The 15,812-nt window shown below is 39.2% G+C and overlaps 1 protein-coding gene across 5 annotated transcripts in view; it reads left to right on the top strand.

Annotated features, from left to right (window-relative positions):
- The window catches only part of UTRN (utrophin), a 366,380-nt gene that overhangs the window by 27,996 nt on the left and 322,572 nt on the right, over positions 1 to 15,812 (top strand). For 4 of the 5 annotated variants that reach the window (XM_069852164.1, XM_069852167.1, XM_069852166.1 and 1 more), the window contains exon 1: positions 3,401 to 3,508. The exons of the other annotated variant lie outside the window; for it this stretch is intronic. In XM_069852164.1, the coding sequence (XP_069708265.1) occupies positions 3,409 to 3,508 (100 nt within the window). In that variant the 5' untranslated portion in view covers positions 3,401 to 3,408. Of the gene's footprint in view, positions 1 to 3,400; positions 3,509 to 15,812 lie in introns of those variants that run through there. 5 annotated transcript variants of the gene reach the window in all.

Below are 15,812 nucleotides of genomic sequence, written 5' to 3'. Positions count from 1 at the left end.
CCTGCAGAAGAGAATGGTCCTCATCTAGGAAGAAGGCTCTTGGCTTGTGTGATGAAGTAGTAAAGCAAAGAAGGAACTCTATCTCCTTGTTCTGTTCCCATAAGAAATCATCTAGGTTGTTTTCCCTCCTCCATGAAACAAGTCTTTCTTTGCAGGATTGTCTGGAAGTGTGGAAGTTCAGAGCAGGGCTAACCAGGGCCTACTGGGAACAAAGCTAGAAGGAGGGAGGCTGTGAAAAAGGCAGTTTCCTCTTCTCAGAGTTAAGGCATTCAAGGCTCTTGGAAGGCTCCCAGAAGGCAAAGAAATGGAAACCAATCTCACTCTACACTGCCTTGCTTACAGGAGATTTTTATAATTAAAGGATGTTGCCCTCCACTCCCATTGTTGTTTTCCTCTGAACTTTAATTTTACTTTGAACCTGGTGCTGACTTCATATGTGCTGGAACTGCGATAGAAAAGTGGTCTTAAGCATTTACGAGCTCACTTTCAAAAAAATAATACAGTTCTGTTTCTTTTCCCTTTCCTCCACCTCTATGCTTTTCCACTTTCCTGCTCCCTGCTTTGTGGACTCAGCTGTTGATAGGTAGCTCTGTGTATGAAGTGTGGCATTCAGACCTTCTATTTTACCAGAACTGAGTTGCCATCTAAGCTCCAGTTCTTCTGAAAAATGTTAAAATCATCTTGTATATTGAGCCTAGCCTTGTTTTTAATGATTTAATATATGGGGAGGCATAAACCCACAATTTCTACTTACTAGGCATCTGCTTAGGCTTCACTCTTCTCTCTTCCCACTGAAGTTTCAGCTTGTCTGTTTGGTCTTTATCTTACATGATGATAAGGAGGCTAGGCAGCCAGCCAGCTGCTGTTGAACTATAATGGAGCCAGTGGTATGTACAAAATTTGATTACTGCTGTCAACACGAGAGTGAATAAAAGAGGGCATATACTCCAGTCAGAGCTGCTAAATAAATGGCCTATTGAATACAGTAGTAGTAGGAATAAGACCATCTTCTCCTAATGAAAGAAGTGGTTTATGGTAGAGTGCTAGTGTGTCGAACCTCTTGAGTTTGTTTAAAAAAGCAAAAATCTTCTTTCAAGATTGCTTTCCCCCAAAGCTCCCATTTCTCTCTTGCTTATCTGCTCCTGTGGTTAATACATGGATTTCACACCCAATATTTTAGAATTTGGCAGAAGCCGTAGCCTTACTATTCAAAATTCGACTATTTCTGCCATCTTAAATCTAGCTGCTTTGCAGACAGGTTCTGATATGAACCTAATTAATGTTAAGTGTATCTCCATTTAGGCAAGAAATGCACTTTGTTTAAATTAACCCCGACCCTTGTAAATAATTTAATAAATATTCTCGTTATATTCTTATTGAAATGATGGCTTTTCAAAGTAAAACTTACTGTTGGATAAAAGTGGTTTCTCTAGTGCTTGTTACGTAGTTGCTGATGGCAGGCAAAGCATGAGAACAGAGGTTTTCTGAGAGCTCTCTGGTGAATCAATGGTTTATCTCAGCCTCTCTATTTTTATGCTGAAGTTCAAAAGAGTGAGGCTCAGAAACTTCTGGTGTTGCTCTAGCTGTTCTCACTGACTGTATACCCTTTATTGATTAGTGGGAAACCCGGCAGCGTTGTAACAAACTAGAGAACTCCCAAAACTTGTATCTATCCTTTAATCTTGGCAAGTGTATGATGGAGAGTCCCAATTAATTTGTGTGTGGGCCTTATCTTGGAGTGTCAGGGACTGTCTGCAGCAGGTGTGATGTATTGGATCAACAGGAGGGTGCTCTTAGGGAGTGCAAACCAGTCTAGTCAAGATCTGAAAAAAGGGAGTTTGTGTGCTGTTGAGACTTCTGGCATATGTGCATGGCTGCCTGCTAATTGTCATTATACTCTTGGTAGAGCTGGTATTGTCTTTTTGGTGCTCATGAAGTACTTGGCACAGTAAGGTTTATATTTGTATTTATGGCAAAAAAAAAACCCAAACCAAAATACGTCATTGATGTTTGTTTCTAAAATATGAATCCTAGCTTTAAAACTTTATTACCTTTTTCTATTGCTCTTGCTTGCATGATCCATAGAAATGTTTGGATACAAATGTCTGATTTAGCTCCCTGAATGTATGGTTGCCTTTATTCATAGAAACAAAACTCCTTTTGAGGGCATTTTTCAGTCTTTGACTCTGAGTAATTCCTAAAATTGAAAGAAAACCAGTGCAAAACTACCCCACAAAACAAAGTAAGAGAAAGTCCTGCCCAAATAAAATTTATAGAAAAATTGTATATTGATTTCTCCCCTCCCCCTACTAATGTCTGTCTGGTGTGTGACACAGTAAGCTATCCTAGCTGAATATTAATGAAGAGATAAAAGCTGTATTTAGAACAATTGTCTAATGGCATAATACAAGACTGGCAAATCAAATAGCATCTGCCTTTCTGCTTTTGAAACCAATTTTCCTGTGTACAACTCTTCTGTAGCCTCTGTACTTTTTATATGGTTACTCTCCTTTTGTGTTACTTTTCTGTGGCTATTGAAATTTTGTACAGTTCAATATCCTAAAGCATGTAATCTGGAATCGTGTCTTTCAAAACTACAGAATTCATTGTCCTCAATTTAATGATGAAGTTGGTGATAGGATCCCAAGGGCTTGGATTCCCCTTCTGTATTGGTGGTAAGGCCCACTTGTAAAAACTCTGATATCTTTGCGTTATGTCATTAGGTTTCTGCTTTACTGGCTTGTGCTCTGTCTTGTTTGGAATTACTGCAGAGTGGAAATGGCATGCCTAAGTGTGATTTTTTTTTTTTATATGGAGGTTTATTTGTAGGACTTCCTTTTTTTATGTTGAAATCTTGCATTAAAATTTTTGTGCTGTTTTGAAATGTCATGAAATGATGTGGATGCTCACCTTGCAGACTTGGTCTGGTTTCACATTGTATGAAACCTGTGCAATAAGTGTTATGGTAATACTGCAAGCTTTTTTTGCAAAGTAAACACTAAAAACATTTAGGATTTTTACAATGCATATGGTACTTGATGAGAGAGTTTGACTTGAACAGAAGAGGAAAGTTGCCGTCTTCTTTCCTATTTTTTGTACATGGCGTTTAATTTGCTGATGCTTTGAAAGCTGGAGTGTCCTGTTTTCATAAGGAGTAGCAAAGCTGTTTATTAATCTCTTTTTAAAGAGGAAAAAAACATCTCTAGCCTGAAGTCTGTTACTTATGTGCAGCCTTTTAAAAGGTTTGTTTCCTGAACGGTTTTGTCAGTCACTGTGTGGCTGAATGTGTCAAACCCTCTGAGGAAAACCAGTGCTTCCCTCCCCTTTGAGTCCCAGCATGCAGTTGTGGCGTAGGTACTAGTGTGTACTTCCTCTACATCTTCACTTTCCTGTTTTTCAAAGCTGAGCATGATCATGAGCGTTCAAACAGCCAAAAAAGTTATGCGGAAAAAGTACCAGGTTGGTGTGCCTTGGGATACTGACAGGCAGACCTGCTACCCTCTGCTAGGTGAGTGCATGCTTACCTCTATTTTTAAGACTATAGTGGATAAAAGGATCCAGCCTTGTGGTTTGCTTTGTCATCTACACCTCATGCAAGCTGCTTAAATATGTTCAAGTTTACTGACTCTTACCAAGAGCAGATTGTGGAAGGCATTGCAGGAAACAGCCCAGGGAAATGCTGTGTGTTATGGCACTGCCCCATTGCAAGTGCTGTGTGAGTCCTGGCTGTGTCACACCTGCAGCCACAAGATCTTCTTCATAATGCTTTTCATGGGCTTTCCTTTCAGCAATAACATCTTACCATTTCACTGCCTAAGTTTTATTGCTGCTACTCTCTGATTGAAAGTCTTAATGCCCCAAATTTTCTTAACCTAAGTGTTAAGTTACGATGCTTCCACAACTTAGTTTAGATTCTCTACAGTTGCGATAACCGTGTTGTTTGGGACTTTAGAATGTGCATACTTAGAGCAGAACCTTTACCCTTCACACTTTTTTTCCCGTTTTGGTGGTATCTCCAGGGAGAAATACTCCTATGATTTGAAAGGAAATGTTTTGCGGAGGGGTGCTTTGGAGGTAAAGAAATTGGCTCAGTTTCTCTTTTTCTCTTTTTCCTTTACCAACAATCCCAACTGAAATTTCATGGACTGACTGTTCCTGCTGGGTTTGTGACCAGGACCAAATAATGTAGATAGGCAATTTGAGAATTACTTGTACCTGTGAATATGCTGTTTAGATACAGTAATTGGCAGATGGGGGCTGATAATTTTGTGAATTGGTGTCAAAATTTGTGGATGCAGAACCTGCTGATAACAGAGAATTTGGTCCGTTTGATTTGGCTTTTATTACAAAGCAGGAGTCCGAATATGTGATTTTTAGAAAGAGAAACTAAAATCTTAATGCGTAGCAGTGTAATGGCTAACTTTAGAATAAAGAGATGGGCTGGGACTCTGCTCTCTTCTAGAACAATGATGTCGATTTGGATACGTGCCACTTTAGTTGAAAGCAGAAACTTTTCCTTTATGACCCAGTGCAAATTCTGTTCAAACTCACAAATGTCAAGAAAACTCACTAATGTGAATGGAGTTACTTTTGAGTGACTCTAGAGAGCTCACTAATTTAAGGCTCAGTTCTGGTGTTCTTCAAGATCTGTGTGCATTTAACCTGCTAATGAGGTACAGCTGCAGCTGATCAATCTTGGAAAGCTAGAAGTAGGAGGAAATCTGTTTGCTGGATTTTTAACCTGGGCTGCTGTTCAGGGAAAATGTTTGTTCTGGCTGAATATCAGTGTGGGGTTTTTTTTAGGGCTATTTCTCAGATTTGTTCCTTTCTTCTTTTATTGTTACATTTTTAGAAGAGCATGAACTCAGGCAAGTGTTATAACCAGTCATGCAATAAACTGAACACTGCAGTTGTGAAACCTTTAAAATGTTCATCTGTAGGACAATGGGGGTCAATCTTGTTGAGATTTCTGTCTCAGTCCTTCAGGTGTTTTAATAATGTGTAAGTGCCAGTATGTGTACAGGGATAATATTTGATATTCATTTGTGTGTATGCATGATTTCTCTGATGGTGTGTGCCCCAAATGGGGCTAGGCTAAGGTGTAGCTCTCCTAGTTAAGTAGCAGCTACTTGGTTGCTCAGGTGCCTTGTATGACTGAGCACTTGGTGCTTAGTGACTGTTTCTTAAGGCCTGTTTAACTTCCTATGAGCTGAGCCCTTTTATTTTTAAAAATATGTATATCGTGGCTGGTATATTGAATTTACAACTTTTCTTCATCAAGCAGTAGGATTTTTCCAGGTAATTCCTTGCATTATAATGTCCCTAACTCTTCATAAGGTGTAGGACTGTACATTTACTTTCCAGGAAAGTGAGTGTTTCAAATTCACTGTCATTTGCTGGCTCACTTTCCTTTTTTTAATACTCTGTATTTGAAGCCCGTGAGGGACTTGTGTTGGAAATGCACAGAGAAGAAGAGAGGAAAAAAATCTGAAAGAAAAGGCAGGAAAGAGGCATGGAAGTGAAAACAAGAGAAGTTGAAGATAAATGAAGCTGGGGGTAGGGGGAGATGCACTGCTGGAAGTAACCATGCAGGAAGAAAATAGGTGAAGAGTTGGGAGGAGTTTGTGTGTAATCATTTTTTCACATCCTTTGCTTTTCACACAGATCAGAATGAAAATAACAGAGACTTTTGAGACGTGTAGGAAGCACCTTGTGAGCAGCTCTCTGGCTTAGAAGGTGTTGGGGTGGTTTATTTCTGTAAATGCTGCACTGTTGGTAGAGATGCAGCTTTGATTGTTGGTTGGCTTCTTGTTGTGAGAGTTAGTGGGTCAGTAGGAAGGGATGTTGAAGCTCATATCTGAAAGTATGGGAATGTAGTATAATTAATTAGTTTGAAGCCAAATTTGATAACTCTTCTATCCTCTGAAGCCTAAACAGCATGAGTATGTTTAGTCAGAGTAGCTTATGACCAAAATGACCAAATGGTTGGACTCAATGATCCGGTGGGTCTCTTCCAACCTGGTTATTCTATGATTCTATGAAAAGCATACTAAATATTGAGTTCTCTTCTAGTTTGATGTCCTTTATAAATGTCTAATCTCTCTTAATAACCTTTTAAGTTCTTAAGTCAGTGACAGGTGCTGCGAGTGTGGTGGCACTGGTAGGCTGTGTGGTGCCTTAGTGGAGCCAAAGCTGGATCTTTGACTGGGAGGGGAAAAAAGGGATCTTGTACTGTCTTCACTTCATCAAACAAATGGGCTGTTATCCATTGCTATTCCATATCATGGGAGATAATTTATATTCTTCCAGGGAAACTTCTGAAACTGTTCCAGGAAAACCATTGGGCTACTCTGTATTTAAGTTTCCACATATACATATTCTATCAGTGTAGCAGCATTTGGTGTGATTATTTTTTAAACTATTTTTTCTACAGCAATTGCTTTATTACCCAGATGGATGTCATGCTGTCGTTTGAGGGGAGGCTACATACCTTATATTAAGGAGGCAGAAAAAGATGCTAGTTCTGTGAAACCTGAAGGGGTTTGTCCTGTGGCACTGTCTCTAAAATGTCAACTCTTGAAGCCAATAAAGCACTCTGCAGTAATTGAATAATTTATGTTAGCATCTTAGTGATATGCCACTACATATTATTTTGGCTTTTTATACAGTTGTCAACAGAAAAAAGAGAGATGAACTTATATTTTGTGTGAGTTAATTGCTGAGCATCACCTCATCCCAGTAATTTCAAAGGAAAATTTTTTTATAGCTTTAGGAAATAATGGCAATGATGTGACTGAGGCATTTTACAAACCCAGAGTTTGACAGCGTATCTTTTGAAACCCTGCATTTAGTTTCGATCCCCATTTAGGATTCCTTTCTTGCTCTGATAGCCTTCCTTTGGAAAACCCAGGAGTGCTTGCCTACAAATGAAAAATATCCTTTTAGGCGGGAAGGAATTTTAGTGTTCCTGCAAGATATATACACTGATAGCAGCTTGAAATTATTTTATTGTGCTACCACAAGCTGTTACAATAGTAGAAACAGTTTTTACTATAATGTTCATGTTATAGTAAGCAGTTGTGAAGCCCTGAGTTGGTTAGTTTGCTTAGTAAAACTGTGCTGGAGATCAAAACTGTGTGATTTGAAGTAACTCTGGCTTTTAAACACATGAAAATGGTGTATTTCCTTTCTTGGCAGCAGGTGAAGTGTGTGTTCAGAAATACAGCATAGCTGTAGATGAAATGTGTTAGAACAGATTACATAGCAGTTGCATTGTATTACATAGTTGCCGCTTGAGTCTTCAGGTGAACTGTTTCGGGTTCTGAAGGACTTTTTGGTAAACTCTTCCTATGTGTATTAAATAGTAAATGCACATGCATATTGGAAAAGTGGAAAATATTTTTCCATTTTCTTGCAGTAGTCTATTTTGTAAACTGTAGGTGAGTTTTTTGCTGCTGGATGCAGGCTGCGCCCCTTCGCATTGTCGGATGGAGAGGTTCCCATGACTCACTTCTGCCATATGGGGAAACCATGTTCCCTCTGGCCAGTGAATAATCTGCCGCTGGTTCACTTTTATGTTTTCACTGAAATGTTCTGACCCTTAACTGGAGGGCTCCATATGCTTCCTGCCCTCATCCCTGATGAATAGGGCAGGAATTGGCAGCGGCATGGTCTGCTATGTGACCTAATTTGTGTGGCGTCTGGGTGGAGCGCACTCTAATCTTCATTAAGCGAGCGGCTGAGAAAGTGAATTGTGGTAATTCCCCAGCTGATCTTTCCAGTGGGTTAAAAATCGCACTTGCCCTGCAGGGGAAGGAGATGCCTTGTATGCTGACTGACACTAGTTATGTGCTGAGATGAATCTATAAGCATTCAGAAGAGCAGGGAAACAAATAGTTCAAGGTTTTTTTGCAGAAGTTTGGAAATGTGGTGGCTGACTTGTGCTGTGCAGAAGAGGTGACAGTCGACAACTTTCCCCTTGTCTGCCCGGCTCAAACCTGGCACGCAGCAGTTCACTGACAGCTTTCTGTTATATTTGACAATTAAAAGAGCGTTTAGTATTGCTTGTGCGGATGGAAGCAGGATAGTTCTACCTGTCTTGCTAAATCTCACTGGAGTGTGGATTTCATTCTGCAGTTACAAAGTATCTGTTTTTTGAGAAAATAGTGTTCAGCCTTGCTTAACTGTTCTGGATCTAGTTAACTTAGAATTAGGGCCTATGACACACTTTTTCAGTGTATAGATGCAGTGTTCAGTTGTGTGCCTGGCATGCAAAGAGGGCTGGGCAGATACTGAAACTATGACCATGTCAAAGATCACGTATTTCCCATTGTTCTGGTAAACTGGCTAACTGAGGGAGTTGCATCAAGTTTTTAGCTACAGGGCTAACCTCTTAAAGAAATAGCATGTGCTGACCAGGCATGTTCTGTCCCTGCCTATTCCCTCCTGTGCTGGTGACTGGTTCCAGCCCAGTAATTTTTGCGGGGTTGCTCCTGAGCTGTCCCCTGATACTGAGATTTTGGGACTGCTTGTCTCAAGTCAAGAGTATCCCGCTGGGTTTCCTGGGCTAGTGAAGTCTTTAGTCTTAATTCTTTTTCTCTCAGCTATACTTTCCCTGTGCTAGAATAGTACAGCTCAATCCTTTCAGCCTTTGGATTGTTTTAAAAGGTTCATAACTGGTTTAATACCTTGTAACACAATATTTTTAAAGCAATTAATAAAGCACAATGCAGACGATTGACATTAACTTCTGGTCCCAGCTTAGATAGGGTAAAATCAATATTTAGTTGGCCTCTGTGACCCAAGTCATCTTACATATAGAGGAAAGCATTTATTTCACTGCTGCTTTTAAGGTAGCAAAGAGATAGTAAAGTTGATACTTTCTGGAAGTAGAAAAATACATCCCTTCTAAATAAAGCTATTTTCTCTCTCATACATACAGTCTATATATGGATTTTGGTCAAATTTGTCAGGCATACCCCTTTCTAAAGCTATTTGCTATTTGCAAATAAGATAATGATCTTTTTAGTTGCCAAGATAAATGTAAACTTGGAACTGAATATTTGAAAACTGTTCTGGATAATGTGCTGTCTTTTCTGATTTTCTATAATGTAGGTCTTGTATTATTTTTTAACTGAATAACTTGTTACTAATTCTTGTAGCTTTCCTTTCAGTGAATAGGTTTTAAGCCTCAAGTTGCTGATGACAAACTGAGATTAACGGCTATACACCAGAGTTCTTAGCACTCTGTAAGAGTAAGGCAAAAAATGCCATCACATGATGTCTCACCACCATCAGATCTGTTGCCATGAGATCTGATGTGAGTGTTCCTTATCTATTCAACAAAGAGTAACTCCAGCAGCTTTAAAAAAAGGTTCCAAATGTGAGTTACACAACTTTCTTGTGGGTACCTGTCTCACCCGTTTGTTCAGCAATCTTGAATTGGTGTAGAGCCTCCCACAATGATTGAACTAATTTCTCAATTTAGTAAAAATGAGAGAAAATGTTGATGAACTTCAGCATTGAATGATGACTTATTGATAATGTACTTTGCTGTAAGCAAGCAGTAAATGTGTTGGGCAGTTAGATGGAAGCAAGTATTTTATCCTTTTCGATTTTGACCTGTGGACAGAACTGATTATATGAAAGTTAATGTCCGAGTTGCAACTGGTTGATGCCTAGGCAAGATTAAGCCAATTGCAATACGCCTCTTGTGTTTTTCATCAACTGTGATGTATTTTCATTCCTGTCTTTAATATAGTCAAGTGGCATATTCTTGAAAATAAGTCCACTTTCCACTTCAGTGCACAGTGCCAACCTTCTATTGGAAGTGCTGTTGGTTTTGAGTAATTTACCTATCTGTGACTAAGGGGAAAAAAGTGCTTGTTGTAAGTAATTTTATTGGTTTTGCAATTGAAAAAGAAACCAAGATATTGCTGACAATGCAAGATAGGTTATCCTTCTGAGATTTCATTTAATATCAGAAACCAGTGTTAGAATCAAATTATTTGATCGACAGTGTGCAATACTATAATACACATGTATACATACATGTATAATAATACATGTAAGTAGAACATCCATCTTGTGTCTCTGGTTTTAATGTATTTGGATGGTTTGTTTTCTTGTGGGTGTTTTGTTGTTTTTTCAAGCAATAAAAATACCTTCAAGACTGTTGCCCTTAGGAGATGAGCTGGAATTATTTATGGTTGGGTAAAATAGTTTGCTGTCTTAGCTGACATTCTTCCCTGAGCTAAGGGGAAACTTTTTTCTGTATCCATTGTACTAAGCATGCCTTATTGCAGTTAATACTGTTTTTATTGACTCTGCAAAACAGGCTTGCTCTTCAGCTCCTGTGGTGAGTTGACCTTGGTGGCTGCCAGATGCCCACCCAGCTGCTCCTTCCTGCCTTAACAGGATGGAGGGAGAAAATAAGATGGAAAAGCTCATAGGTCAAGATTAAGACAAGAATGTCACTCACCAATTTCAATACTGGGCAAATCATACTTGTCTGAAGGAGAATTAATGTAATTTATTGAGAATTAAAATGAAATAGGTTAGTGAGAAATGAAGACTAAAGCTAAAACACCTTCTCTTACTTCTCCCCTTCTCAGGCTCAACTTCACTCATTTCTTCCTGAATTCTTGCCCTCTACTCCCAGTGGGAATGAAAAAGACTGCTTATTTAAATTATATTACTTAATAAGGTTCTTTACTTTTCTCACAAATAAGGCTTTCCTTAGCAGATGTGCAGTTAACCCTCAGCAAGAGCGTGAGCTTGGAAACATAAGGTCTAAAAATTTCCAAATACAAAATAGACTCCTGGTTTGAAGCAAACAAGTGTATTAGGAAAGAATTAAAAATATTTAGTAGGTATGCTAATGCTTGTGTGAGTAAGGTTTGGCTGACTGTTTTCTTGTAGCTTCCTTTATGATATGTTACTGTAAACCAACACAGATGAGACCTGTGTTGAGGTAAGCAGACCTGCATTAAATGTTTGCAGCATTTTGGAAAATGTCTTGATCAGCGGCTAAGCAAGTGTAGTGTTCTGCTGCTCTGTATAAACGTGACTCTTGCTTTTAATGGCTTCAACTGAAGTAGCCTGTAGGAGCTGTGAGGGTCGCTTACAGACAGTGTAAGCAGAAGTAGTGGATGTCTTCTAGCCTCTTTTGGAGAAGTCTTGGCATGGTGGTTTTTTATTCCTGCATGCTGCCCAGTTTCCAATCCCCTCTGCAGCACACAACTGCAGGCCTCAAACTGCGCCTTTCTGGAGTGATAGAGGGTGAGTCAGGTCATGGTGGCAAAACTTACCTTTTTTGATAACATTGTCCTAAAGAATAACCTTGAGTATTATACACAGCAGAGTCATTACAGGTAAATAGCTATTGTTTTGACAGTGTTGAGGTGTTTCTTATATGTAAGACAGACTCTTTGGCTAGCCTAAAAATTTTCATTCTAGCCATTTAAAAAAAACTCACCAAAGCCAATCAACAGAATCAAATATATCAGAGTGTGTACACAAATTATCAGTGTCTGGAGGAATTTAGAAAAATAAGTGTTCTTCATCAATTCAGTAGTTTAACGTGCAGTCCTATCATGGCCACTGCTCAGAGTTCAATTAAAAATTGGATGTGGCACTAAGAATAAGTCTGTGGCCATCCTATCTTTCTTAGTGTAGCCCATGGGAGCAGAGCACGGTTGCTGCTAGTCATGGTAGAAGTTCCTGAAAAATGGCTTGGATAGCCTGCAAAGCAACAGGTGGTGTGGGAAATGCTTTACTGGCTTAGCAGTAGCTCTTGAAAACTTTGGAGGCAACTATGGATCATCTCAGCTTGTTTTTACTATTGACTACTTTACAATGGAAAAGTGCTGTTTTGTGATTAATAAACCACGGAAACTCTTTTCTTGTTTCTCTGCATATTCATTCTCCTGTTGTGTTCCCAATCTAGCATAATTTGATTACTGAGCCTTTACCTTTGCAAGAAATGTGCTGTTGAGGAAGAGTTAAAGTTATGAAATGGTAACTGTGTTTTCAAAGCAATTTTTTTTGGAGGAAAGCTCTCTGGCTTACGTAAGTGATAGTTTGTATGTGTAACTTTACACAAGTATGGTATTGCTAATCATAGAATGATTTGGGTTGGAAGGGACCTTGAAGATCATCTAGCCCCAAGCCTCCTGCCACAGGCAGGGACACCTTCCAGTGGATCAGGTTGTTCAAGGCCTCATCCAGCCTGGTATTGAACACCTGCAGGGATAGGATATCCATGACTTCTCTGGGGAACCTGTTGCAGTGCCTCACCAACCTCACAGTAAAATTTTTTCCACTATCTAATAACTCTCTCCACTTTCAGCTTAACACTATTACTCCTTGTCCTATCACTGCACTTCTTCCTAAAGAGCTCCTCACTAGCTTTTCTGTAGGCCCCCTTTAAGTACTGTGAGGCTGCTATGTGGTCTCCCCAGAGCCTTTTCTAGATTAAACAACCCCAATTCTCTCAGCCTGTCTCATATGGGAGGTGCTCCAGCCCTCTGATCATCTTTGTAGCCCTCCTCTGGACTTGCTCTAGCAGATCCATGTCCTTGCCGTGCTAAGGTAACAGTGGTATTTTGTGAGACGTTCATCTTTCCTCCCTTTCTGTTATGTTTAATTATCTCTTTGAAATTCTTTAAATATCTTCCATTTCTCAGGCTCGTTTCACCCATTCCTTCCTGCTGTTACTGACACTTCTGTATTTATCTCTTAACTCTAAGATTCTCTCTTGCCAGATACGTGCTTTCTATTTCCCCCTCCCCAAATTCTTGTCTGCTGTCCTGTGGTTTGGAGGTTGACATCCTGATAATGAACTTGTTATAGGGTTGGGGACATAAATACAGATATCTATTTCATCCTTGCTCATTCTTAAACCTTTTGTAATTCTTCCTTTCTCAAGAATGAATGTCCTCACATACTGCTTTCTTGCATTACTTTTTCCACTGTGCTAAAGGTAAAGAATAAAAGGTAGAAATTAATTCCTTTCTGGAAAGTCTCCATTTTTTTTTCCATAAAGTTCATGTCCAGGAGCTGTAGGCAATAAAGCCTGACAGCTGGACTTCTGGGTCAACTTCTAATATGGCCTTCTTGAGCCTGAATTTCACCCTTCAAATGAAGAATATGAAGCCTGGTAGTCATCCTTCACTGCTATACCTTTCCATAACCATGTAATGTTGGGAGGAATAATAGTGAAGCTTTGTGACATGAACAGAAAGAGTGGAACAATGTGACTCTGATTATAGATGAGACTAAAAGCTTCTGAGCTTTTATTTGTTTTTGGCAAGCTGTTATTTTTTTAATTGTATACTTATCTCTGCAGGACTGGAGGCAAGCCTCTTGCATTTCGAATGTTGTAATTAAATGCACCAAAATTAAAACTAGCATAATAGGTTGCTAAGTCAGCTCTTAGTCATGATAATTCTTTTGAAAGCAAATATCTTTGCATATATTCCTCTTTCTAGCCTCTTTAGAAGTCTTCTCTGACACTTCAGTGATTCTTTCTTCTACGCTTGTTCCTTTTATTCAGGTTTAACTTGTCATCCACAAAAGACAAACTCAACATGAGCCAGTAACATGCACTTGCAGCCCATAAAGCCAACTGTGTCCTCAGCTGCATCAAAGGAAGCGTGGCCAGCAGGTCAAGGGAGGCGATTCTGCCTATCTATCTTTGTGAGACCTCACCTGGAGTACTGCGTTTAGTTCTGGAGCCCTCAGCACAGGAAAGACATGTGGATCCATTAGAGTGAGTCCAGAGGAGGGCCACAAAGATGATCTGAGGGCTGAAACATGTCCCCTATGAGGACAGGCTGAGAGACTTGAGGTTCCTCTGGAGAAGAGAAGGCTCTGGGGACGTCTGATATAGGCCTTGCAGTACGTAGTGGGTCTGCAGAAAAGATGGAGAGGGGCTCTTTGTTAGGGCGTGTAGTGATAGGATGAGGGGTAACAGTTTAAAGTTGGAAGAGTGGAAATTTAGATTAACTCTATGGAAGAAATTTTTGTTTTGAAGCCTATTGGACAGGGATGTTTCTTGTCCTGTTTGAGCAAGTGGCAGGTACAGAGGTGACCAATATTCGGAATGTGTTTGGTCTTGCTACACCAGCTCATGTGTGATTGCAAGAATTCTTTCCTTGTGACTTTGTAGTAGTCTTCATGAATACTTGGGGTTTGTAAATGATCACACTTGTGCTACAGGCTGGTTGTATGTCAGCAGTGGACAATCTGAAATATTAAGTGTATTGCAGTTTCCTCTTTAATGCTTCAGAGTGCTGTGTTTTTAGTTCATATGCTCTTCCATGTGCCATTTACTATCATTTCTCATTTCCTTGCTCTTTTACAGTTTAAAAAATTCTGTTTCCTTTTCTGTACTGCTGCTTTTTTTGTGTTCTCGTTAACAATGAAAAGTAGCCTTAATATAGCAGTAGTGCAGAAAATCATAAGTGGTAGGTGACATCAAATTAAATTAGACATTTCTAGATATGAAGATTTAGTTCATATGAGAATTAAACTAATGTCACTGCATTTGGATGAAACCGCATCTGTGGTGTCTCTTAAACTTGAAATGGTTTTGTGATTTAGTTTTTGTAATTCTAGTCCGAAGTAACAAACAGCTGAAGAAAAATCTTGGAATGGCTGTTTAATATTGAGCCATTCAAGACTTTTAACCATATTGTTATTTTAATGGCTCAAAGTGGAACAACGTAAATCCTATGGAGGTGGAAAATGGAATCTGACTAAACTGCAGGCATGGTAACATTAAGCATCATAGGTGCTTGGCAGCTATGAAGGAGCCAGACCCTAGCTGACTCTTTGAACATCTCTTATGTCATAGCCTCCTCTCTGCTTGTCTTTGAAGGCAAAAGTACTAACTAGCCCCAGCCAGTTTAATTCACCTTATTTTTCTCAATGTGTACGTCTGTGTATTGCTGCAAATTCGTATTGCTGTTAACTTGAGTAGGATCAAGAAAAAATGCCTACCAATAAACAGAAGTTGCAGAGTATTCCATATTGCTTGTACTGCCTTTCTGAGTTTAGAGGGCAGGAGAAACCTTGGTGAAAAGTTCCTTCAGGGCTGATATATATTTAGTCAAGGTTCTCTGACCCCTCACTAAAGGAAGACAATCTGGAGAACGACCACAGCTGCTGTGTCTAGTTTTTATGAAAACAAAATGACAGTGTGTGGTGCTCCTGGAATGTATCAGGCAGTAACTCGGGTTGCATTTGCAAAATAAAGTGAAATGTCACAGCTCGTAGCAAATTTTATCAATTACACTGCTCTGTAGTTTTGCCTTGTGTGATAAGACTGGCAGAAGTACTGAAGTTACTTGCGATAGTTAAGAATGCAGAATGTTGAATCTAAACTTTTTTGCTTTTGTATCTGGACGAAAGGATTTAAAATCACATTATAAAAGTACTGTCTAGATGCATTCCCCACTTCCTCCCCACATCTAGTTTGTGGTATATAGAAAGATTCAAAAGGAAGTCTTGAGGACTACAGTGTTTGAGATTATCTGTGTTTTCTATTTTGTTGTATTTCACCCTGTTCATACCACTTGTTCTTTCTGTGATGGTAATATTACTTTAATGTTGCAGAATTAATCTTCCTTTTATTACTTCTGTTAAGGTGCTATTTCATACTCTTCAGGTTAGGTTATGCAAATAGAAGTGCATTGTTGGATTTCTGTTTTTTTACTACTGAGCTTTGTAGTTTGCCATAAGTTAAGTCCATTTTATTGAGACTTTGAAATTTGAATTTTTTGTAAATGTGTATGAAGTTAACTTGTTAC

The sequence above is a fragment of the Phaenicophaeus curvirostris genome, chromosome 2 (assembly GCF_032191515.1).
Source record: "Phaenicophaeus curvirostris isolate KB17595 chromosome 2, BPBGC_Pcur_1.0, whole genome shotgun sequence".
Lineage (NCBI taxonomy): Eukaryota > Metazoa > Chordata > Aves > Cuculiformes > Cuculidae > Phaenicophaeus > Phaenicophaeus curvirostris.
The sequence above is the reverse complement of the archived record's forward strand: the minus strand, read 5'-3'. Positions and strand labels throughout refer to the sequence as shown.